This window comes from Zootoca vivipara, chromosome 12, assembly GCF_963506605.1.
Source record: "Zootoca vivipara chromosome 12, rZooViv1.1, whole genome shotgun sequence".
Classification (NCBI taxonomy): domain Eukaryota; kingdom Metazoa; phylum Chordata; class Lepidosauria; order Squamata; family Lacertidae; genus Zootoca; species Zootoca vivipara.
Window position 1 is genome coordinate 12,836,605 of NC_083287.1, and position 26,864 is coordinate 12,863,468.

The 26,864-nt window shown below is 42.6% G+C and overlaps 1 protein-coding gene across 2 annotated transcripts; it reads right to left on the reverse strand.

Annotated features, from left to right (window-relative positions):
• On the reverse strand, nucleotides 1-26,184 carry LOC118091969 (prostatic acid phosphatase). 2 transcript variants are annotated; one of them, XM_035129625.2, is made up of 11 exons: nucleotides 26,052-26,184; nucleotides 21,287-21,382; nucleotides 19,475-19,561; nucleotides 18,909-19,061; nucleotides 13,479-13,577; nucleotides 12,307-12,411; nucleotides 10,572-10,704; nucleotides 6,712-6,794; nucleotides 5,625-5,731; nucleotides 4,177-4,330; nucleotides 1-255 (listed from the first exon to the last, which is right to left on the reverse strand). In XM_035129625.2, the coding sequence occupies exons 1-11, from the start codon at nucleotides 26,166-26,168 to the stop codon at nucleotides 223-225; spliced, it is 1,167 nt and encodes a 388-aa protein (XP_034985516.2). In that variant the 5' UTR covers nucleotides 26,169-26,184; the 3' UTR covers nucleotides 1-222. The 2 variants fall into 2 exon arrangements, with proteins under 2 accessions (XP_034985516.2, XP_034985515.2); XM_035129624.2 differs by having other exon boundaries at nucleotides 4,161-4,330.
• Between the last annotated feature and the right edge of the window lie 680 nt (nucleotides 26,185-26,864).

Sequence of the window (26,864 nt, forward strand, 5' to 3'; positions counted from 1 at the left end):
TTTATTGTTGAAGTGTTACCAGGCAGCGGGATTATTATTATTATTAATCCAATTCAGCCTTTTAAAAGAGATCCTTCATTTGGGATTTGTTGAGTGCAGTGTCACATTTCAAGATGTTCCAGAAGCTCAGTTTACTCTTCCATCCCGCTTCTTTCCAGTTAGGCATATTCTTTCTTTCTTTCTTTGATGCACAACGTCCACACAGGCTGAAAGCCGGCTCATTTATTTATTTACTGGTTTATTGGGAACATTTTCCTGTAAGAAACAATTAAAAGGCTATTGCAATATTCTTTACTTATCCCCTCAACCTTTTCATCTTTCCCTTCCTTGGCTTTTGGATTTTGTGGCAGCAAAATAGCTATTTAATCCAGCTAAGTCATGTTAAAGGCTCTGAGACAGCCCTAGAATTGGTAAACTGGGACTTCCGGTTGACAGCGTGGCCATCACAGTCGGAGGTCTGTTTGGCGGAGCGGACCTCGGCACGTCAGAGATGGGGGAAACCACTCCAGCGCAGTGGACCCCCTAAAGAACCCCAAATAGAGCGTTTGGGGGACATGGTCGTCCAGCAGGCGCAGAAAGCGGGCTCCCCCCTCCCTGGTAAGGCTCTCTTTTGAGCCCCTGAGAGCGAGGGGGGTCGGAGCTGCAGCACATCGGACAAAGACGCTTCCTCTGACGGCACAAAGCTGTGAGACTGAGTGGCACCAGCGGTCAATTATTCCAAAGTAATTTCTAAATTCAAGGACTGTACCATGAGTAATGCGATTTATTGGATTAAAATTTGAAGAATTTGGCCACGGGAAAGAGATCTAAAAATGAAAGTCGATCTCCCCCACTGAGAGAGCTGAGAAGCAGTTACGTTTCGCGAAGCCGGAAAGATGTTTAGAACTTTTTAAATTTCCAAAGATTGGACTTAAATCCTCCCCTTGAGGCAGGGTAAAGGGGGGAATAGTTGCATTTAATCAAAATCCCTGTAAAGTTTTATTTTGGACTGGGGAAATCCACCTTTTACGCTGGAATCGGCATCCTGGATGGATCAGCGAGATACCAATATGATGTCACAATAGAAAGGAATTTGTTTACTTCTTAAAGACTGTGACCTGCTAGCAGTGAGGAGAATAGAAATGATTTGACAGCTAAGAATAAGACCTGTAACTGTTCTCTTCATAAATGGTTACAAGGGTATAAAGTAACTAAGAGGAATTTATAATGATACTTTGCAGCCAGTTTGGACACAATTTTTGTTTAAGTTTGGAGACATAAACTGCACCATTTCCTGTTTTCCAACCTTGGCTGCGCCCGTGAAATTTGGAACTTGAAAAATGCCAACAGACAAAACAACACCTGTCTTTCAAGAGGAAGTCTTAAAATTGTTATGGGAAATCAGAAGCGAGGTACAACAGAACAGATTACAGATTGAAAGGATGAACCAATTTTTTGTGGAAAAGGAAAAACGAATGGATATCCCCGAAAGGAAAGGAAAGGAAAAGAAAGTTGAACATTTAACTGTTGTGGACAATGTAAATGTTTTTAAAGAAGAAATGGAAGGAAAAGATCAAGTTGTGGTAAAAACCTACCAAGATCCAGCATGGAACATTGTTCTCTCAGTGAGAGAGGGAGAACAGGATCCATATGTGGGACAGAATCCAAGGGGAATAGAAATCAATAGCATGAGCCGAGAGACCAAAATAAGTTACCAAGAGCCATTAAGGAATCTTGCTCCCTCACAGATGAGAGAGCAAGACCCTTTTTTGAGGTAGAAATTAGTAAGAGGATTGGAAAATGTTAACATCAGAGGTTGGCAATTTGCAGAATCTAGAGAAATAGGGGGCACCAGGGGGAAAGAAGGAAGCGTGGGTATTAAATGTGTTAGATTGGGAGTGGGATGACAAAGGAAAATGGATATTTTCTTTCTGATAGGTAAAGATTGTTTGAAACTGGGCTGCTTTATGGAACTTGCTGAATTGACTGGGAGACTCTGAGACCAGGGGAGGAGGGGGTAGAAGTAGATAACAAAAGGTTTAAATGCTATTAGGTAAAATGATGAAATGTTTAAATTTATGGATATTTTTGGGAAGTAGCTTTAGGCTAGGGGGGTGAAATAGAAGATAATGTTGTTTGAAATAATTATAGGTCAGGAATAAATGTTGAAATTGATAATGAAGAGAAAAGTGATAATGAAATTGATAATGAAGAGATAATTTATAAGTTTTGAAAATGGTTTAAGATATATTTATGAAAATTGCTAAAGATGAGTTTAGAATGGAATCAGGGAGGGGGGATCTCAGGAAGTCAGTATAACAATGTTAAGTAAAGTAGACAAGGTATTTGTATTGTTGTTTTTTATTGTTCTTTTATTGTTTTTCTTTTTATAGTTTGTGTTTGCATGTTGTGTTTTGTTATATGTTTTATTATAAAAGGAATTTAAAAATTTTGGGGGGGGGAAATAGAATGGGTAAACTGTAGATTGTATAGCCCAATGCCCTATATCGGGAGAAGAGGGCTCAGAATCAGGCTGGATGAGAACAGGGACAAACAGGTGCTGCACCTGGCATTTGTGTCTCTCTCTTCCCCCCACCCCCAGTTCAGCTACCAATATTGAGCAAGTGGTTAGAAAATCTGTTCTGGGGTGGATGGAACTGTGAGTTTCAGTTCTCTTAGTTTCTCATTTTCCCAGGTTTAAATTCAGCTCTCCACACTTCTGCAGCAATTTTAAAAACACACTTTTTTTAAAAAAAAAATCCTGATAAAAACCTGTCAGCATTTTTGTGTGAATTTCTATTAATAAACACATTTTTGTATGCCTAATGTACACATTTTTGTAGAACAACCTGCCCTTAGGTATGCCCATTTTATAGTGCATTTTGATCACACAATCTGGCTGGAGAGTCTTGATTAAAATGTAGAGGTTATTGAGACATTTAAAGAGGCTTGATATATGTTCTTGTGCGCCACCCCAATCTCTGAGTGATGCAAGATTCCCGGGGTTCCAGGTGCTTACCTAGGCTTCGTGTTTCCTTTGGAACGAGGCACAGCAGAGACTGTGTTTTCTTTATGATACTGTATATAGTTTATTTACAGATATATACAACCTGAGCCTATGATAGAGGGGTTCGCAGCATTAACACCCTAATAGGTTCATTTCTCCCATAACTGCAGTCTTGGATTCAAGCAGAAATCAAACATTGCTCTGACTCTCTCTCCAGCTTGCTCCTTTTTTTCTAGTTCACATTCCTGCACTCTCTGATCTCAGCTCTGACTTTGTCTTTCTAACTACTACAAGTTGAGTGAGGGCCCCCATCAATTTGCCACCTCGCACAGAGCCCCTTTCCTTTGTTCCCCTTAATGGCTCATCCCCCAGGCGATCACCTCATCAGGAAGGTAGCCTGGGTTATATTTTAACACTTACTTGATCCAGGGGTTATAACGGTCTTGGCATACAGCCTACTCTCCCCTCCCTCCAAACTCATAACACTATTGTTGAGCTAACAATATTGCCTCTTTCCCCCCAAACTGCGACACCCATGTGTGATTTTTCACTCATATTTATTGTTCCTTTTCCTCTCCCGCCTGCTGCCACAATTAGCCTTTGTGGCTTCTGATTACTGCATTTTCTGAGTGATCACCAGCCAGCTGGGGAACTATACAATGAAACAGGATGAAATCACAGTGCAATCATTTGTCAACGTGATGACGTCACTGGAGGACAAACAAAACTAATTGGCAATGCTTTTTGGAGCAACACCGCCCAAATTGTGGACACTTTTGCCTTGAGTAATCAATTGCTCACATCTGGGCAGATCTACACTCATGGTTAACATTAAGGAAGGATTAAGGAATGCTTTTCATAACGTAATGGTCACATTACATTTTGCTTGTAACATTAATAATGTGTTATTCAAATGTGACACCAAAGAGTGCTGCAGAGAAACCAGGAACCAGCAGTAATGGAAACTGCATTGTTATGGAGGAAACAAGGTAGGAACGTTTTTAATTCATCAGTGTGCCCTGTGACATTTTAGAAAGGTACATCTAATATTGTTCTAATAACGTTTAAAAGGTCAGTGTAGATCCAGCCCTGCTTTCATATTGGTAGCCAATATACAGCTCTCAGCCATATCTGTACTGATGACCATGTGGGCTAGCTAAGGAAATTACAATACCTTTTCTTCCTTTTACCTTCCCACATGCATTGGCCCAGTCGTCTACTAGGATGGGGGAAACCAGTTCAGCAAACTTTGGCAGTGGACACGCAGATGAGCAACCTGGAAGGGTTTGTTGATAGGGGTCCTTCATAGTGTGATTCCGAAAATACATTTCAACGGTTTGCTCTCTGGTTTGCAGAACCAAAAAAGAAGAAGGAAAATGTAGCATAAATTAAATTATAACAATATGAGGAGAGCTATTCAGGAATGAAATGAAAAGGCCTTGACAGCCACAATTATTCGAGAACAACTAAACCCAGAGTCTGTAATACCACATGGGCAAAAGCAGATCTCAAGTCTTGACCTGGGCAATGTATGGCAATGTATGGCAATTACGTAAAAACTCTCAGTTATTACAATAGTCTGGGCTTAAACTAAATGGGTTTTGGGGGGTACCCAGCTATTAAGATCCTTATAGAAATACATTTTCAGCTCCTGCTCTCCCCAGCTTCCGAAGTGAGGTGAGCGAGATGTGCATGGATAGCTCAGTTGGTTAGAGCCTTAGCTTCCAAGTATCCCGTTGTTCGCGGGAAACCCCCGGATTTTAATCTGTTTCCCACTGTTCTCCCGAATGGAGAAAAATCCCGGAAATCCCCCGGATTTGCTACCTGCCAGGGAGCCTCCATTTTGAGTGCCACTCTTCCCATGTGTGGGCACCGGAAATCGGACAGAGCGGCACCAGAAGTTGCTTCTACGCATGCCCGGCGGTCATCTTGGTGGTGGCCGCATGGCGACGGCCGTCACCAAGATGGCCACCACCATGCAGCCACCACCAAGATGGCTGCCGGGCATGCGTAGAAGCGACTTCCGGTGCTGCTCTACCTGATTTCCGGTGTCCACATATGGGAAGAGCGGCCCCAGAAGTTGCTTCTACGCAACTTCCGGTGCCGCGCCCCTGCTGATCCCGCATTTTTCAGTGGGAGACTTGGCAGGTATGGTTAGAGCATGGTGCTGATAAAGCCAAAGTTGCAGGTTCGAACCCCATATGGGACAGCTGCATATTTCTGCATTGCAGGGGGTTGGACTAGATGATCCTCAGTGTCCCTTCGAACTCTACAATTCTATGCTTCTCTGACAGGCCCTTTTTGGCTGAGATGCCCTGACATTGACACACACTCCTAAGGACTCTTGTTTGGTGCTGAGCTTGGTTGCTGATATTTTAGGCTATGCTTATTTATCTATATTGCTGTCCATGTTTTAACCACATTAGTCACTAAGAGATTTAAAAATAAATAAATTTAAAAAGCTAGGTAGACAAAACGCCATTGTGATTTTTGGCCCTACCTTTAAGCTTCATGCATTTTGGGGGAACTGTCCATGCATGGATGTAATTTAAGAATTTGAATGCACACATATTCACCCCCCCTCCCAAATTTGCAACGGAAAAAGTTGCAATTGTTGAGGAAACAATAGAATACTTGCCCGTTATCTTCTTGATACAGTTCAAAAAACTGGCAAGCTGCATATGGTGGCAGCTTTTCGTTGTAGATATTGAGTGCCATCTGCAAGGCACCAAGTGTAGTGTCGTGCTGTGAAAAATAAACCCAAACATACATCTGTAAAGTATTGTGAATGAAGGTAGCTTCTAAAGGTAACTATTGGTGATATTGCTACGGTAATTTGAAACCTTTTTATTAATTGCTAGATGCAGAACACTGTTCAGCAAACTTGAGAATGTGTAGCATATCTTCTTCCTTCACCCATTCTCCATCTCTCTCTCTCTCTCACACACACACACACACACGCACACACACACACACACAGAGAGAATCTAGACACATATTAAAAAGTTGTGAAAATCCTTTTTTTAAAAGTTTGAAAAATATATAGAATTTGCCACAGCTCACCATCACCATCTAGTGTCACATTTGTATAATGCACTTTACAGCACACTTAAAACGATTAATTTGAAGCTGTATACTGTAGCTCAGGCATGTCCAACAGGTAGATCGTGATCTACCGGTAGATCACTGGATGTCTGCAGTAGATCACTGGTAGATCATTGGCTCCCCCCAAAGAAGCTGAACAATTGTGGCTCCCCTAAGAAAAACTCAACATTTTACCTCCTCCCTGAAAAAACTCAACTTTGACCTGAACCCCAAAAAGGGGGGTAGATCACTGCCAGTTTTTAACTCTGTGAGTAGATCACAGTTTCTTGGGAGTTGGCCACCCCTGCTCTAGCTGAATCCACAGAGACAGAGAGATAGGCCCATTTTCTCATTTCCAGCTTCTGACAAGCACATTTGGTCTTAGGCTTGCTAGAGAGTGAATAGGATCTCGGGGTTTTAAACATCAAAGCCAATTTGATGCAGTGCTGAATCCTGCACAGACTTAAACTGCTTAATGCTTTAATCTTATACCCACGTACCTGGGAGCAAGGCCCATTGAACTCAATGGGATTTGCTTCAGAGTGGGCTTGTCTAGGATTACACTGTAAATTCCAATTGAGATTGATCAGCCTAACTATGACCACAACTTCAATCAAAGTTTTTGGGAGAAATATACTTACTGCAGAATAGACTAGCATTTTCCTCTTTTCTGAACCTTTGGCAGCCCTGGAGAGTTTTTCTAGAATATTTTTCACGAGGAGACCTTAGTATAAATGAGATAGTGTTGATATTGATTGTTGGGGGGGGGGGATTGCAAAATTACTAAACCTACAGTCTGAATCTCACTGATCTGGCAGTAAGCCCATTGAATTTAAAGAGGAATGACCTTTTGAGTAGTCAAAGTTAGGATTGTGCTGTAATGTGTGAGGTTTCTATATAGGATAGCATAGAAAGGAGCAAAATAAATAAATAATTGATTCAATATCATAAAGAATGGCAATAATATCCTAGCCAATTATGCAATCTCCACCAATTAACAAGGGCACCACCAAAATTGGCATGGGTCTCTCTATAACCAGGCCTTTGGATGATTAAACATTCTATGTCCTTTATAATGTGTTTTCAGGGGGGGGGTTATATTGGTTTGTTTTTGTTGTATTATGTATTTTGTGTTGTTGCTTTGTATTTTCTTGTTGTGAGCTGCCTTGCGCTCTTTGGATGAAGGGCAGTGTACAAGTTTAATCAATTAATACTTGTTATTCATTGGTCAACAGGAGGGTCAAGCAGATGTTTAAAAGCACATTCCTATACATGTCTACTCAAGAAGTAAGTCCCATTGAGATCTGTGGACTCACTCCCAGGTAAGTGCATACAGGGATGCAGCCTGTTTCTCTAAATTGAAATAAACAGAATTTATCAGTACAGTACTTAACTCCAAGTCTGATGTGTTTTATAGCTTTGAATTAAAAACTGTCAATAGTTACTAGAATAGTTTTGCTAGATTGTCTTCCTGTTGCCTCTTTCTATTTGAAATGAAAAATCGCCAAGAGCGGCAGCTATGTCCTTATAGCATGGGATACAAGCACTCAAAATGATATAATTCCAAATCCAATCATCTATCACTGATAGCATGCAATTAGTAAGTGCCCTGGGTGAGTTGTGAGTCCAATACTGATGCTATTTTCAACTGCGATTCTCATTGGAAAATAGATAGTTATGCCCAGAGATCATGATAATTCAGTGTGTACTTAAATGGACTCTCTACAACTCACACGGACCCTGGTGCTCAAATCCAGCTGCAAATGTAAAGTTTAGTAAGTTTAATTCCAGCCCTTATATCCCAGCAAGATGATTAAGATCATTTAGAGGACCACTGCTAACGGTCCCTTACATTACAGAAACTCAACTGGGCTCAACTAGAAGTCAGGGCATTTATCAAAGCTGGTCCAATGCTGACTCAGAAGGCACCCTCACTTTTGAGTTTCAGGCTTCTCATGAAGATCTTTTAATGCTGACAGGTCTTTGTAGCTGTTTAATTTTTATTTTTAGCCGGTCACCTTAGCGATTATCTGCATTTTTAATTTTTTTTAAAATGGTGTTCATGTTTCAATGCGGTACACCAGCCGGATATTTTAGGATAAGGGCATATAGAAATACTTTTATATACAACCCCCCCCCCCAAAAAAAAACCCCAATAAGATGCGACTTGAAATTTCCCATTTCAAGAAAATTACATATCAAATGTAAACAATCGCAGACTGTTTAGTTTTCATCACTACAACATATTTATCTTTCCTGAGCCAACTACAGATTTAGAAAAAAAATGATAATGAGATACTTAGAAATAAATACATTTACTGCAGCATCACGAGTGTGCTGAAATAATATAAACACAAGTACTGCAATGCAGCTAAGGCAAAGCTAGAAGTAAGGGGCATGATCCAGCCAAAGGTAAGCACTTTAGGAATCTAGGAACGCAGCCAATAATTTGAATTAGGAGGCCACGTGAAATGTCAGTGCAGTGATGGGAACGCTCGTCTAATACAGTGAGATGAAATTCAGGTCAAGCAACACCTGAGCGTTTCCTTCCGTGCCTCAGGTTGTGTGGGCGTTGGATACTACATCATAACCATGTTGTTTGCATTGAGGTATTATCAGCTTGCACAATCTACTGGGCATATAGGTGATGGATCCGCAAAACTGGGAAAGCTGTTTCCAAGTTCCAAATGGTTTGTTTTAGCTGCAGTTAAAAGACACTTAATAATTTGCCCATTCAGTTGTTTTAAAAACTTCCAGGCTTTCTAAAAACTGCAATGCATTCTATGGGGGTGCCCCAGGGCTTGCCTTGGAAGGTGCATCCGGTGCAGAATATGGTAGTTAGGATGCTAACTGGGGCAACCTGTACAGGAGTGGTTCACCAGGTGGGGCGGAGCCACAGCAATAACTTCCCGGCAGCAGTGACACAGTGCCAGTTTGATGCTGGGTCCCTGGTGGGAGTGCCAGTTTGTCTCTCTGCTGGTGCACCACACAGCCCAAACGTTGTTGCTGACTCTTTTGTGTGTGTGTGTGTGAATATTTTCTTGAAAATTTTCTTTAAAAGGTTTCAATGATAAAGAAATAAAGCAATACAAAGAAAAAGAGAAGAAGAAAAATAAATAGACACAAAAATGTGTAGAAAAGTATATATGAATATATACGAAAAAATACCCTAACCCATACATTCTTGTTACTGCTAGGAGGTTATTGCTGTGTCCCCGCCTCACCAGGTGAGCAGCTGTTGGACCTATCATCAGCACATAACACCTGTGCTGAGGGATCTACACTGAGGGATCTACCATGGTACTGGGCCAGGTTTAATGTTTTCGTACTGGTCCTTAACAGCCGGGACCAGGATACCTGAGAGATTGCTTTATCCTATATATGTTAGTGTTGCAGTCATCACAGGAGATGCTTCTTGCATTTGGAGTGGAGTGCAACAACATCTGGGGGGGCCACCAGTTAGCCACCCCTGTCCAGAGCCTGCATCCTTCAACTGGAGAGGCAAGGATGAGTTGTAAGCCCAGCAAACTCCACAATAAAACAGCAGAAACAAAATGAACATGTGCCCCCCCCCAATATACTGCTCCCTCAATTAAGATTCTCCCTCACGGGTTAAAATTGGCTTGCACTGATCAACCCACTAAGACTTTTTTTTGTTTGTTAATTAAGTTATATATATCGATTAAGCAGTTACATCGATTAAGAGCATCCAAGCCCTAAGGCAGTGATAGCAAACCTATGACACGCGTGTCAAACATGACACACAGAGCCCTCACTGCTGGCACGCGCCCCTTCGGCCCATTCATGCTGTTTTTGTTGTTTTTCCCCCATTTGTTCTCCCGCTCCTCCTACAGCTTGTCTCCGCTTTTGTTGTTGCTGGTAGCCAGAGATTGGTTTTTAACCCTTTCTGTGCTGTTTTTCTGGTGCTTTGGCAGACTATGATTGGGTGTAACAGCGTTCGTTTTTTAACCTGTTCTGTGCTGGGTTTTTTTTGTGCTTTGGCAGACTATGTCAGTGCTGCGTGTTAGTTCTAGCGAAAAGTATTATTTGTCATTTATTTCTGTTATCTTTCCCCCCAAAAAGTGCAGCAGCTTTGGGCCACCCCCCCAAAAAAAAGCAAAGCAACTTTTGCACCCCCAAAAAACAACTCCAAAACTTTGGTCAGCAGCTCCCCCCAAAAAGCTCAACAACTTTGGGCACTTTGTGATAAATAAGGGTTTTTTGGTTTGGTTTGGTTAAATAATTAGTTTTTGGTTTATTAAATACAGTTATATATTACAATTATACATTTTTGTTATTTAAACTATAAATATCGTGAAATTATGGTTTTTTTAGCGAAGTGACACACCACCTGAGTTATGCTTGGTTTTTTGGCGAATTTTGACACACCAAGCTCAAAAGGTTGCCCATCACTGCCCTAAGGCTTGTCTTGCTTCAGCTACAGTGTGCTGCACAGCAAGAGAAGTCAATGACAGTGCCTCAGTGAAAGGGCCTTGGTTACCTCCTTGCAGCCGCGCCTTCTCTTCTCTTTTGTAAATCCCAAAGAACGACGACAAGGATAACACGGTCAGCTCAGCTAGTTTTGCCCTTACCTCTTTAGTAGCCCACACAGGAAGTGTCAAATTGTGAATAGACTGCAATAGAAAGAAGCACATTACTCTTATTTTTGAAATACCTCCCTTTGCAGCTCCATTTTTATTGCCATGTTGGGCTGTTGTTTCTTTTTGGGGTGTGTGTGTGTGTATTGTTTCAGGAAGTGCAATTTCCGTAAATTCAGATTAAAATGCAGACTGAACTATTTTCTCACCCATCCCTAACCTCAGGGCTCCAGCCATCAATGTCACACTTGGATTTGCTTTCTGACTCTGGCAGGATCCCAGGATCCCTCTAAGTAGTAAATCACAGTATGGATTCTACCTTGCTCTCCTGCACACAAAAACCATACCACAAAAAACTGTTGCAAACTACATGGTTGATATAGTCCAGGGGTCAGCAAACTTTTTCAACAGGGGGGCAGTCCACTGTCCCTCAGACCTTGTGGGGGGCCGGACTATATTTTGAAGGGGGAAAAAAAGAACGAATTTCTATGTCCCACAAATAACCCAGAGATGCATTTTAAATAAAAGCACACATTCTACTCATGTAAAAATACCAGGCAGACCCCACAAATAACCTAGAGATGCATTTTAAATAAAAGGACACATTCTACTCATGTAAAACATGCTGATTCCTGGACCGTCGGCAGGCCAGATTTAGAAGGCGATTGGGCTGCATCTGGCCCTCGGGCCTTAGTTTGGGGACCCCTGATATAGTCCTTGTTCTTCGATGGAATAAAAACTAGTAAGGCTTTGGAGGGCTCAAATTTGGGAGTCTGCAAACAAGGCCTGGCAGCTTTATTCTCTGCAGCTACCAAGGAAACTTGAAGGCAGAGAGAATGGTGATGATCAGTGCTGATGATCAGAAGCGTTCAGGCAGGATCAGGTGATTTGAAGAGCCAATAAAGCTCTATCTGGCTTTATATTTTTGCTGTCTCTGGCCTTGCTTTTAAGTCTGAGCAAGTTTTCATTCAGTTCAGATTGAGGTCCCATAGACTGGATCTGTTGAGATGTAACCCCAAATGTCTGTTGAGATGTAATGCCCTTATAATAAGACTCAAGCTCATACAATCTCTCCCTTCACCTCCCTGCTGTCTTTTCTCCCGTTGCTCTCTGAACTTCACATCTTGGTTCCATGTCAAACCATAGCTTGCCATTCTATCTGAAAAGGCAAACTATGGTTTGTGCTTGTCTGCTAAATCAGAGATGGGCAATCTGTGACCTACCAGATACGGCTGAACTCCAGCTCCCATTAGGAAAGCAGGGGAAGATGTAGACCAGCAACACATGGGTGTGTGTGCACAGATTATCCTGTTCCAAACCATGGTTTACTGTTACATCTGAACAGCCCCAGTACCTGCTACCATTTTCTGGAAATCCTACCTTTATCTGACAAAATATTCTAATGAGTTGCAAAAATATCCACCTTCCCATCACTTTTCTAAGCCATATAAAATTTACATGTAGACAAAACATTCCATATTTTCTTTAACTATTATGCACTTGTAGAGGAACCCATTCACCCCTTTTAATTTTCTTAGGTGCCACAGAATAATTTAATTATAAGTCAGGGGTTTTACCTTTTCTGATGGGAGAACTTAATAAAACTGTAAAGATTTTTAAAAAAACTGAGAAAAATACCTCACAGAATAAAGTATCCTGTACGTGCCACATTTTGAAATTGACCAAATACATGAGAACTTGAGGGTCATATCCTGAATATAAACCTATTGTTTCCATAAAATCCTGAAAAGAAATGAGAACACAAATACTTCAGTTGCAAATCAGACACCAAGATTTTCTAATATTTTCATCGCATAGGTTATGATTCTGCACACTGTTAAGCATGGATACGTCTGTAGAATGTAGTCACGTGCCACTCAAGTTTTCATAGGCTGCAGTTCTCCATATAGGTAAGTCACATTCATATCCATCTTATGTATTATTGCAGTCTGTGTGGAGGATTGCAGCCATAGGCTCTGTACTAACACTGTGGCTTAATAACTAGCTGAGATATAAACCTAACCTTGTGCCTGGGCACACAGCACCTTCCTTACCCCCTTTTCAGTGCACCACAATTTACCCCAGAATTAACCATAGTTTAATTAACCATTGTTTCTCATTCCATCCAAAGGGGATAAACAGGCCTAAAAATGCAATATCCTAAACCAACATCAAAGCATGGTTTAAGATATGTACAGATTTTCCCGGACATTTTGCCGCCCGGACACTGCTTCCAACCAGTACAGTCGTACCTTGTTGTCAAACGCCTTGGTACTGGGATGTTTTGACTCCCGAATGCCACAAACCCAGCCGGTTTGCGAACGTTTTTTGGAAGCCGAACGTCTGATGCGGCTTCCAATTGAATGGATTAAATTCGACAACCAAGGTGAGACTGTATTCCGGGTATGTCTGGGAGATTCTGGATGTATGGCAACCTTAGTTTAAGATCCTGGCTTGTTCCGAACCTGGTAACCATTAATTTCTCAGTTTGGACATAAGTAGAGATTATGGTTGACTGAAGATTTCCTGGCTAACACAGGAAGGAAGAGGTGGCGGCGTGAGTACAGAATGTGTGGGCAAATTGCCCATCTGAACTGATCATCTGAATTGGGTCTGTGTTTATTTGACATGCATATAGAAATATATATACATATAGAAATATCACACTTGTTTTAAGTAAGCAGGTTTTGATAAATTGAGGTCTAATCTAACAGCAATGCAATTACCCACTAGAGTTTGAAATGTCTGGGTCTAGGCTGTAGTGGAAATATTGCTGACACAATATCCATCCCCAATCCTGCACAGTGTACCTTGTACGGGTGAATTTTGGCTTTGAATTCACTTGATTCCATCGTTTCCCTCAGAAGTTCCTTATAGCGTGGACAATTAAAAATTGGATAGCGTAATTTCTGAAACAAAAACAACAACACAACTTGTAACTGCCTTCTGTCTCACTTCAAGCTTCTCGGCTAGGTTTTTGTAGAGTGCTTATCTCTATGTAGGATTGATGTTTGTCACAATGATGCCATTTCTGAATTATACCTGTCTCATAACCTGTAGCGGTTCATTGGCTAGAAGTCATATGATTTAGTGATCCCGCCATCCATACACATACAGTAAGCCCCACTGAACTGAATGGGACCTGCTTCAGAATAGGCATGCTGTTAATATACTAACAGAATAAAGTGAAGATGATCACTGAGATATTTTCTGGTTGTCAGAATGACGTACAGTATTGCAACATTGGTCTTACTTTGAGAACTGACTTGGTTTTTCTTTTTTGCTTAGCCTAATAATTTTTTCCCCTAAAATAAATGCTAACTTATTTTTAACATACAGGAAAATAAGACACGTTTTGTCATGAACCATATAAAAAGGAAAGCAAAATATAATTACAACAAATACAGTTTGGATTAGAGTTATCTCTCTGGGCAGGCATGTACAAAACAACTTCATTAGGGGATCTACTCAGGTAAATACGTCAAATCAACACCTGAGTAATTATTTTATTTTTATTTTTCCATTTTCCATCTGCGGGCATAGGGTTGCCAAAACTGAAAACACTATAAAGTGGATTTGAACCCCTATGGAACTCAAATAATCCAAATCTGTTTAGAAGCTGCATATGGAGACTTCCCATGTTCCTGTATATTAACATACATTGCACAACCATGCCATACCAAAATAAATCTATCTTTCTTACTTTGGCCTCTAAGCACTCTTCATCTGAATGTCACCCCCCCCCCCAACCCGGTAACAATATGTCCCATACCTTCCCATACCAATAATCCAGGTTCGCTCATATCAACTCCCTCTAGCGTTTTGCAATTGTGAATTTCAAATAAGAAAGCGCCCAACTAATTCCTTAATGTACATAAGCAGTGTAATCCTCAGTGAATAAAGGAGATATTGCCAGGTGTGGAGAAGGTGTCACTTGGCACCTTATAATAGTTCCAGTTTCATGGAATACTATATCCCCAAAGCATTTAACCTCTGAGCATTCCCACCATAAATGCAAGTACGTCCCATGGGCTTGGCACCCCAGTGAGGAACTAGAACTCATGTCAGACAGTCTGTGTGGTGTTAAGTAGTCTATGAATCAAGAAATTGAGCCTAAGAAGTTTAGTCCCTTTTTCTATCTTCCCAACATCTGAAGCAAACATTGCAGGCCAAAATCCAGAAATGAGTGCAAGACAGGTGAGAGAAGGTGGGGAAGAGGTGATAACAATTCTTACTTTTTATCCCTCAAAATGTGTGCTATATAATTCTTGCTTTTCCAGCTTTGGGAATGGCTACTCAGTGTGGTATCAAGACCGCAGCTATTTGGCAGGGAAGCATCTTCAGAGTCAAGCTAAATTAATATTCAGTGTTCTCTCTCGATTAATGAGTAATGCAAAACTCCCTCGCCCACCATTTAGTGAAAAGAGGCACCTCTCCCATTGGTGGTTTCCACCCTCAAAAAGATAAAAGAAGATAAAAATTAAAAATTAAAAAGCTAATTGGTTCTGCGTGAGGAATGTTGTCAGAATTGTGAAGTTGGGCATGGGGTGGTTTCACACTGCACTGCCTGACACAAGGGAGTTTTGGTGAGGAGATTTTGAGGGGAGAGTTGAGTTCTGAGAGAACTGAGAGAGAGGCCATGGAGAGTGAATAAAAGACAATGAGAGAGAGAGAACATCAGCCATTTGCCCTTGCATCACATTTCCTGAGGAGCAGCTCCAAAGTGACAGCAATTGAGCAATTCCCAGCATCCCTGACCACTGGTCCTGCTAGCTAGGGACCATGGGAGTTGTAGGCCAAAAACGTCTGGAGGGCCAAGGTTGAGGAAACCTGATTGAGGCCTACAGTTCATCACAGCACAGATTACGTGACCAGGAATAGGTCTAAGAGATTCACTTGGGGATAACTGCCAATTATTAGACTCCACCCCTTTCCGTTTTTGTTGAATTTAGAGTCCCAAATGTCATATAAACCAGGCATCCCCAAACTGTGGCCCTCCAGATGTTTTGGCCTACAACTCCCATGATCCCTAGCTAACAGGACCAGTGGTTGGGGGAGATGGGAATTGTAGTCCAAAACATCTGGAGGGCCAAAGTTTGGGGATGCCTGATATAAACCATAGTTTGGTAGGTTTGTTTATTTGTATCTTGTCATCAGACCATCAAATCATACAACATAAAAACACTTGAAATTTTGAATTTCATTGGCATATCACAACACTTCCCTTTAGAAATGTTCCCATGTTAACAGAAGCAAAATGAATTTGCACAAAACTGAGGAAATTGTGTTAAAAACTTGACTGAATAAAAGCACAAAAAAAATTAAAATTCTGAATCTCCCTGACACAACACGAATTACTTGAGCTGTTCCTCACCCTTCCTCCCCTTCACCTCTCCTAAATAACTCCTAGGTCTTTTATTTATTTAGTTTGCCTACTTCCTCTTTTAGGGAAGGGGAAAATTTTTTTGGCTCAGTTTGCACTTAAATACATAAATTGAAAGACAACTGGCCTCAGAAAGTAACACTTTTCTGAATTTTGCAATGTAGTTCTCCAGCCAAGTAATGTGTACAAAAAGACATTTGCTAGCACGGTGAGCATAAAAACTCATGGTATCAGTGGAAAATGCATTTTAAAATGTTATCTTAGACAAAATGGCATAGAAAAATGGGAAAATATGGAGAATTTTTCTGATACGTTTTAAAGAGAATTTTTTAAATAAATAAATGGCAAACTGATGTGCAATGGTGGAGAACTGAACTTAAGATTGGAAAAATGAGAAACTGAGAGAAAACAAAATATGCAGGTTCACCCATCCCTATACCACTCTCTGCATCCTTTAGAAAAAACTGGTGCTGTTGTCACCACATTATAGATAAATAGCTAGTAGTTTGGGGGCAGAGGCTTGGAATGAATTTTCTTCCTACATAGCCACTCTTCATATGCTTAAAAAAAATAATCAAATGAAAATGATCCTCTCTTGGACTGTGGGTACTGTATAGCATATGGGCCCTTTTCTGTATAGGGTGAGTGAGGGGGAAGGAGAGAAGGAGGAAGTAAGGCAGGCCCTACCTGCACCATGCATTTAAAGCACAATTACACAACTTCAAAAGCCATGGCTTCCCCCAAAGCATTCTGGGAACTGTAGTTTGTTAAGGGTATTGAGGTTTGTTAGGAGACCCCCTATTCACCTCACAAAACTACAATTCCCAGTCAATCCCTCTTCCCAGGAAGCTCTAGGAATCGTAGCAGAGCCGTGTCACAATCTATATCAGGGGTCAGCAACCTTTTTCAGCTGTGGGCCCATCCACCGTCCCTCAGACCATGTGGTGGGCTGGACTATATTTTTTTGGGGGGGGGGGGGAAATGAATGAATTCCTATGCCCCACAAATACTGTGTTTCTCCAAAAATAAGACACTGTCTTATATTTATTTTTCCTCAAAAAAACACACTATGGCTTATTTTCAGGGGGTGTCTTATTTTTTTCCTCCTCCTCCTGCTGCGGCCGGCATTGCTGCTGCGCCTATCACTATGTCTTATTTTCGGGGTATGGCTTATATTCCTTGAATGCTTAAAAATCCTGCTATGGCTTATTTTATGGGTATGTCTTAAAATAGGAGAAACAGGGTAACCCAGAGATGCATTTTAAATAAAAGGACACATTCTACTCATGTAAAAACACACTGATTCCCGGACCGTCCACACACAGGCCGGATTGAGAAGGCGATTGGGCCGCATCCAGCCCCCCTGGGCCTTAGGTTGCCTACCCCTGATCTATATGCTATCGAAGAGTCCTGTCCACCCCCCCTTCCTGCTGATGGCATGACTGGTGTAGTAGCTCTTGCCCAATTGAATTGCAGCAGCATGCAACCAACAGGCATCAAAATGAAAGCTAATTATTCCTGGCTCTCCTGTTACTTGACAGGTGATGATGATGATGACTGATGAAACTCTCTTAGTTCGCCCTGGTAAATAACCTGCCTATCAGGATAGTGCTGGGAATGGGTTGTAAGGGAGAACCTCAAATTGTTTCCTCAAAACAATTCAAGACTTGCAAGGGAGACATGTGTCTCCATTGTGCCTTTAAGAAAACTCTTCCCAAATGTCCTTTAGTCTCCAAAGCTACAAAAACCTCAAAGCAAGAAAAGATACTGCATGCTTTCTGTAGCACCGTATGAACAAAGACAAAGATGTTTATTCGGCTTTACGCCCATCATAAAACACAACAAAATAAATCAAATAAAACAGCGGACTCGTACAAGCCACAAATAATATAACACAATTCATAGCTCACAAGGACAAATATTAACAATTCAAAAAGAAAAGTTTAAGATTATGATTAAAAATTTAGGCACTACGCTAAAATCAATACCTAATGTCATTATAGAAAATTCTTATAACTATAAATAATCAGCTAACATTCCATTCCGTCTCTTGTATGAGAGGACGGCTATTAGGAATTTAGCAACCTGTAGAGTAATATAAGGATCCACATCTTGAAGAACCCAGGCAAGCTGTAGGTCAACTGGTTTGTCAGCCATAGGCTGGATTATGGAGTTTAGTATACTAGCACGAGCCGAACTGTACATAGGGCAGATAAACATAACATGATGTAGAGATTCAGATGTTTTAAGTAGCACCGTACAGTGTGGCGTAAGGTACTGCTTGGATCTTTGCCAAAGCTCCTTGCAGCTCTGAAACAGCTCAATATATTTTGGTGCTTGTGAAAGTCCAGTCGGTACTACTGTTGTATGAAAAAATATGATAGTAATAGGCAGAAAGCTTTATATAGCTTTATATACATGTACAAACTGCAGCATTATGCTTTGATGAAAGCAGTACAGTGGATGCAGAGTTGTCTGGTTTTGATGTACACATTTAAATCACTGTTGGTATTGGCCCTGCAACATCACACCGGCTGCAACACAGCCAACAGCTAGCTGTTCACTGTCCCTACACAAGGACCAGACAGTTCGCTGTGTCAGTCAAGAAATTAACATCCTCAAAGGGAGCTTGGCACCCAAATCCTAAATTCAAATGCTGTTTCCTTCAGCAGAAAGTAAGGCAGGGCTATAAATAAATGAGCTACAAATGGTAATGTGCTGCTTCTATCTGCTGCAGAATCTCTGATTAAGGAAAATGTTTATTTTAAACGAACATTTGCACACACTTTCCAGTATATTATGTTTCTGAGGAAGAGCCTGGAAGGCAGACAAAATTGGTTGTGACTCTGGTACTCACCGGATTGCTTTCCTTTGGTACAACATGCACCGGGATAGGTTGCCACAGGATTTTAGGATTCCAGATTTGATCACCAGTAGGAGGGTACATACCAGCAAGGTTTGCTTGGGCACTCATAATGGTTCGATCAGTTTCGGTACTCTGGATCAAAATCTAGAAAGCATTAAGGGAGTGTGTCAAGACCCAGGATCTGGACTCAGAAACCTCTTAATTAGACATGGGAGGGTGTCTTGGGATCTGAGGGCATCTTCTTGGTAGCCTTTGAAGGATCCTCTCTAGCAGAGCCCTCCACTGATGAAGAGGAATAAGAGTATCCAAGGGCCGTGCTTTGTCTGCTGCCAACCCAAAGGAATGCCTCCCTTTGAATATCATCAGATACCAGAAGCTTTACTCCAGAAATTTCCTCTATGCTACACGCATACCGTAGTGGCAACCATTGCCAGAGGAGACTTATTAACACCGCTGAAATGTTTGTTGAATAATGTCAAAGCACCCCTTGGGTTTTCTCAGAATCTGATGTTCTTATGAACCACACCAATCTCTTTCTTGAAAGTTCCTGAACCCACCTCTTCTCGTTTATATTCAGCACTCAGGAAGTTTGAGTATCTCTTCTTTATGTATTGTCCAAGTTCATAATGCTGCTGCATTCCAATCTGTGGGAGCAACAATAGATACATGATTTCCTCTCGAAGCCAGTCTTATGGCTTTTCCAGCCCTTGTGGAGAGCCAAGCATTGCCCACCCCTCCTGCTTTCCTAGGGGACGATTGCAGGAAATGTGACAAAAAGGATCAGAGGCTGGAGGGGATCAGTTTCCCATGCAGGTAGAACCACCATGTGACCCTTTTGCTCTTAATAATAAACATTTCAGAGCAGGGGTAGGGAACTGCTTTTATTTCTGCCAGAGTGTCAGATCCAAACATAGCAATTCCTCCAGTGTTTCCCAAACTTTCTTGACTACAATTCCCATCATCTCTGACCAACGGTCTTGCTAGCTAGGGATGATGGGAGTTGTAGTCCAAAAACAGCTGGAGACCTAAATTTGGGAAACAATGTGCCAGGTTAGCAAATGGTAGGGCTGCCCACCTGTCAAGCACCTAACATCGTATGATGTCAGATGTGAAAAAGTTAAAGCCACAGCTGCAGGTGCGCCATTGGGAATGTGCTTTTGATTGTTCCTTTGGAGCCACAGTTGAACCTTTGGTGCCATTTGAATTTGGTGCCTCCCCCTGTTGCACTGTGGTTGGCGGGAACTGGATATGCTTGGAGTGAGCAAGAGCTCCCGAGTATCCGATTCCAGTTGAAAGCAGCATGACAAGGTAAGATGCCGAGTACAAACGGCACCCAAAGTAAAGCTGTGGCTGGAAATGGACAGTTGGCAGTTCACTCCTGATGGTTCTTTGGCTCAACTTCACATGGGACTTGGCTGCAAAGGATTGGTCAGGACTGTGCTCCTGATGGTTCCTTTCATACCTGCCAAGTCTCCCGCAGAAAAATACAGGATCAGCAGCAGCAGCGGCACTGGAAGTTGCACCGGAAGTTGTCTGACGGCCATCTTGGGGGTGGCCGCATGGCAGTGGCCATCTTAGGGGTGGCCATGCGGCCACCTCCAAGATGGCCGCTGCCATGTGGCCACCCCTAAGTTGGCTGCCAGACATGCTTAGAAGCTATTTCCGGCGCCAGTGGTGGCCATTTTCTGGCGCCCATAGATGGGCAAACCGGCACCAGAAAAATGGCTGCCGGCAGGAGCGGATTTAAGGGAGATTTACGGGAGAGGAGCTCAAACGGGAGACCTCTGGGAAATGGTAAGGAAAAACGGGGGTTTCCTGGGGAATACGGGGTACTTGGCAGCTATGGTTCCTTTGCAACCATGGCACAACCTTTGGCACTGTTTGAATCTGGTGCCTTTCTATGTTGGGTTGAATTTGAAAGGGATTTGATACACTTGAGAGTGAATGGGGTTTCCTGTGTGCATCTGATCCCTGCCCAAAACACGGCATGAGGTGATCGACAGGTGGGTGCAGCTTGGCTGAAATGGTCTTGCAGGCCAAATAGGATGGCCCAGCAGGCCTAATCAAGCCCATAGCCGGAAGGTTCTTGACTGCTATATCACAGACCCATTGCCCCTTTTATTAGGGTCGTGTACCATATTCACCTGAGTTCCAAGTCCTGAGCCAAATCAGGCACATTCAGAGGGATTTGGGTGTTGGATAAGTCAGGCACTGACCACTACAGGTCAGGTTAGATGGCCCACAGCAGTCTGTGACTATCAGTGGGTGGGGTATCATGTCTCTTAGAGCAGGAATGAAATTTTGTACAAATTCCAGAAGTCTAATTCTTGAACAATTTCCAAACCAAACTTTATGAAAAGCCAACCAACCTTAGTCAGTTGTCCAAATCCCTGTGACCAGGCGCTTTCATTGTGTAGGCTGTTAGGATAGACTTCAATAGGGCTTCTGTCACCATGCCTATAAATCTAGTAAAAGAGGGCAAATAATGTTAAAGTATCATAGAATCATAGAATCATAGAGTTGGAAGAGACCACAAGGGCCATCCAGTCCAACCCCCTGCCAAGCAGGAAACACCATCAAAGCATTCTTGACATGTGGCTGTCAAGCCTCTGCTTAAAGACCTCCAAAGAAGGAGACTCCACCACACTCCTTGGTAGCAAATTCCACTGCCGAACAGCTCTTACTGTCAGGAAGTTCTTCCTAATGTTTAGGTGGAATCTTCTTTCTTGAAGTTTGAATCCATTGCTCCGTGTCCGCTTCTCTGGAGCAGCAGAAAACAATCTTTCTCCCTCCTCCATATGACATCCTTTCATATATTTGAACATGGCTATCATATCACCCCTTAACCTTCTCTTCTCCAGGCTAAACATACCCAGCTCCCTAAGCCGTTCCTCATAAGGCATCGTTTCCAGGCCTTTGACCATTTTGGTTGCCCTCCAGCTTGTCAGTATCCTTCTTGAACTGTGGTGCCCAGAACTGGACACAGTACTCCAGGTGAGGTCTGACCAGAGCAGAATACAGTGGTACTATTACTTCCCTAGATCTAGATGCTATACTCCTATTGATGCAGCCCAGAATTGCATTGGCTTTTTTAGCTGCTGCATCACACTGCAGTCTAATAATTATTATGTAGTCTAATAATTATTATAGAAATTGGGGGGGACGGGACGGGACTCAGCAAGCACCAAAACGTAACTTCACTTTAGGGCTAAATATTAATAATATATTATGCCAGTGGAAAACTAGGAAAGGCTGTGAGGTAACGATGGGGAAAAGTTGAAATAATTTATCCAAGTCTGTTCAGCCAATACAATTTTAGCCTTCCAATTTACTGTAGTTTCAGCAACTTGATGAGAAGGATCACCAGAATTTAACTTGGATGGCTCGCAAGCTCCTTTGTAATAGCAGTGATATGCAGCAGTAGCAGTCAGGTGGTAAGGTGGCATCACTCACCTGACCTCACTTTGCCCATGTTCCTACAGCTCACTGGGAGGTAGAGGAGGAGAAGAAGTTGGTGAGATGCAAACATACCAGCAGAGCCATTCTGGGCCTCCTGCCAGCGCATTTGCACCCTGGTTCCTGTGTTGCCACCTTTCCCCTTTTGATCTACTTGCAGGTAAGCAGAAGCAACATGGGCGGCAGGAGATCAGGTGAGTGCTACCACACCGCTGACCACTACTGTAAAGCAGTTATGGGGAGTGGGTAAAATGAGAGAAAGAAAACAAACATCTCCAGGCAATCGAAGTTGCCTCAAAAGCTGCTCTGAGCAGTGATCATTGATCTCTACAAAGCCAATATTAGTGGGTGTCCCCCCCGCCACCTGCCTTCTTCCACAGAACTCAGTGTTGGATTTTTTGAATAGTCAAGTTACTTTAGAGCCGGTCTAATGTAAATACTGTCTGTTTAAGAGAAACAGGTGTTTCTGTTAATTGCCCACAGGCGTGGGCTCTGCTTCTTGTATATAAGGCTCTGTCAGAAGGCCTTCTGCATCTCTTAGTTAGATCTTTCAGTTTGATTCATCTCTAAATAAATCATTCTCTCAGTTGTTCTCAGTTTAAGAGATTCCTTAGTTGAATCTTAGTATGAGAGTTGCTTAGTTATAATGCTAGTTTGCTGTTAATTCTCGGGTAGTTTAATGGGAGTTTTGTGGGAGGTTTGGAAAGTGGGAGAAAGCATTTATCTTTAGTTTAAAGTCTCTTTAGAGTCAGTTTGTTTTTCAGTTAAAGAAACCCAACCGTTTGTATTTTCATCTGCATACTTTTACAAGTGTGCAGCTAGTAAGGGGTTTCATATAAGGGAAATAATACCCTACGCTCTTGGTGGAGTTTTCTTAGCCAGGTCAACTTCTGACTGTGTATACTCTGCGTGAAGCGTACTTTAAAGGGCCACTGGAAACTGGGATATATGATTTAGGTTAAGCAGGTTTCAAAATAGTTTTTTCCAATATTATTCTTATCATATATATATTATATACAATACTCAGATCCTGGGGCATGTAGGTGGGAGTCACCAGTGGTAGCCCACCCCCTTCCTCCTGAGCCACTTAACCATTCCCCTCTATTGGAGGATGGAGTTGTGTATGTACTGCAGCTTGCTGTGCTACCCTTGAGTTGGCCTGCTGTCCTTAGATGTGGTGAAGAATACTGTCCCAACGCTAGTATTAAATAAAAATAAACTTCCAAGCCAGGCAGCTTCTGCCTGTGGAATGCGGGGGCGGGACGGGACTGACTTGTTCTTTTTCTCAGACAGCAAAACGCCTTGGGCTGGTCCTGCTTTGGAAGGGATGTGGAAGTAATACATCACCTTGTCCTTATCTGCTATTTGCTAGTTCTGTTAATGGGGTTTGTTTGTAAAATGCTGGGCATTCAAGTTCTTCTGCTTCCATGCAACACGCCTATGTATCCACTCCGGTCAAATCCGCCTTGCACTTCAAACCAGCTTTAAAGGCACCAGCACTGTGGCGCTGTGGTTAAGCCACTGAGCCTAGGGCTTGCTGATCAGAAGGTCGGCGGTTCGAATTCCTGTGACGGGGTGAGCTCCCGTTGCTTGGTCCCAGCTCCTGCCAACCTAGCAGTTCGAAAGCACATCAAAATGCAAGTAGATAAATAGGAACCGCTACAGCGGGAAGGTAAACGGCATTTCCATGTGCTGCTCTGGTTTGCCAGAAGCGGCTTTGTCATGCTGGCCACATGACCTGGAAACTATACGCCGGCTCCCTCGGCCAATAATGCGAGATGAGCGCGCAACCCCAGAGTCGGTCACAACTGGACCTAATGGTCAGGGGTACCTTTACTGTGCAATTTCAGAGATTTCTTACTATTACCTCTATTGTATGCATTGCCCATGAAATAATAAGGGATGTTATGTGAATCCTGGGGAAAGCAGAAAGCTTTGTTTTTAATCAGACCTAAGCAAATTGTTTCCCAAAGCATTAAACTGGGGTCTGAACTGAATTATGAGGGCTATTGCTGTCATCTCCCACCTTCCATGGCATCAGGTTGGTCATTGTGGTGACACACTAGGCTGGCCTTTGGTCCTGTCCAGCAAGCCTCTTATGTCCTCATGACTTCAGCTGGTTCAATAGTCTGTTTTATCCCTTCTATCAGGATGCCGTCCTATGCTCACCTTGTAAAACTGTATATCTATTTACATGTAGGCTGTGATTATCTTCCCTTTGAACCTCATGTATCTGATAAAGCAGCATCTTAATGGCAGCAATCTAAAATGGCTGCTTTTTGGAGTTTGTTTATAGAGGAGCTCATTACACTTGAAGGCAAGGAAGCATTTCAATTGTTATCTTTATATTCTTTAACATTCTGATGCGTGTTACATCTCTAAAAGCTATAGGCAAATTGCATGTTCTTTACTATAAAGGTGGCTAGACTGGCCTCAACTAGGTCCAGGGCCTTTTCAGTATGGGCCCCGACTTGGTGGAACACTCTCTCACAGGAGACCAGGGCCCTGCGGGATTTGACATCTTTCCGCAGGGCCTGCAAGATGGAGCTGTTCTGCCTGGCCTTTGGGTTTTGATTTGGGCCATTTTAAAATGAGGCTGCATTTTAAAACAATTTTTAAATCTAAATTGTATTTTAATCTGCATTTAAATCAATTGTTTTTCTTTCTTTTATGTTTAATTGTAATTTTATTGATGTCAGCCACCCTGAGCCCAGCTCCCACTGGGGAGGGCGGGGTATAAATAAAAATTTTTTATTATTATTATTATTATTATTATTATTATTATTATTGGGGGACCCAGGTGGCACTGTGGGTTAAACCACAGAGTCTAGGGCTTGCTGATGAGAAGGTTGGTGGTTCGAATCCCTGCAATGGGGTGAGCTCCCATTGCTCGGTCCCAGCTCCTGCCCACCTAGCAGTTCGAAAGCACATCAAAGTTCAAGTAGAAAAATAGGGACCACTCCGGCGGGAAGGTAAACGGCGTTTCCGTGCGCTGCTCTGGTTCGCCAGAAGCAGCTTTGTCATGCTGGCCACATGACCCGGAAGCTGTCTGCCCTCGGCCTATAGAGCGAGATGAGTGCCGCAACCCCAGAGTCGGACACGACTAGACCTGATGGTCAGGGGCCCCTTTACCTTTACTTATTATTATTATTATTATTATTATTATTATTATTATTATTATTAAAGAGGCATAGGCTCCCCCATTAAACACATGTGCATCTTAAAATAATTCAAGCGACCGACGGATTGTGTTAGCATCAGTTTTTAATTTATAGTGTACAGTCTTACTGAAGTGTGGCCCTCTAGCTGTTGTTGGACTTCAACTCCCATCAGCCCCAGGCAGCATGGCCACTGGTCAAGAATGATGGAAGTTGGAATCCTGCAACATCTGGAGAGCCACAGGTTCCCCACTCCTGTAAATATAGGTGTGAGGAAAACCATGAAAGTCTAGATAATTCACGAAACCTTTGGAGAGCTGCACACCAAGGGTGGGCTCCAACTAAGTTTACTCAGAGTAGACCCACTGAAATGAATGGACCCAAGTTTGTCATATCAATTACTTTCAATGGGTCTTCTCTGAGTAGAACTAAAATTGGACACAGCCCCAGGAATTTTGTCTCGAAGAACCCACAAACCAAATGCACAGTAGTAACGAAATAGTTGCTTTCCTTTACTTACTAAGAGCACAAAGTGCAGCTCCCGACCCGATGCAGACTGAAGGAGGAGGGATGAAATGAAGCCAAGCAGGAAGAAGTAGAAACACTTGGAGTTTCTCGCTGGATTTGTTTCTCCCATCCTGGCAGCAGACAGGCAAAAGGTTTGCCTTTCCTACGCCTGCTTTTTATAGGACTCAAATGGGTGGACACATAACTGAAATTTGCAGGAGGATGTGGCAACAAGATGACAACAGACGTATTTCTTCATCGAGCTTCTTTTGAAAAGCTGCAGTGTGAGTCCCAGGCAATGAGGATAAACAAGGGAGGAGAGGCAAAAACTTTTCCCCACCTAGAATCATTTGGTTCAAGAGGGTATTTCTATATTGTGCTGCCAAAGGCAGAATCCCACACCTTTCTCCTCCCCTCACATCATGTAGGGGTGGGTGTGGATTTGTATATGGTACAGAGCAGAAGATGAAGGATATATCTGAGCAGGCCACAACTGCCCCATGCAGGTTGGCCATCCCAAAGTGGAAATATGCTGCCTATATAAGCAGGGGCAGAGGAATTGGGTGCGGTAGGTGAGGGCCGTCCCGGGTGTCACCACTAAGGGGCGTAACAAAATGCCGGGTGGCACTCATCGCGGGGCCTGCAGCGCGCCCAAGCCACGCGTCTCTGCTGCCCAAACCCGCTGCCTCCCCGCCAGCTGTATGGCGGCTGAGTGGGAGGAGGCAGGCAGACTCTGGAGGCCCCGAGGCGCGCCCCACCCCTTTCGGCTTCCTCCACCACTGTATATAAGGTAACCCAGCTTTCTAACAGTTCTCAAATTGTTTGA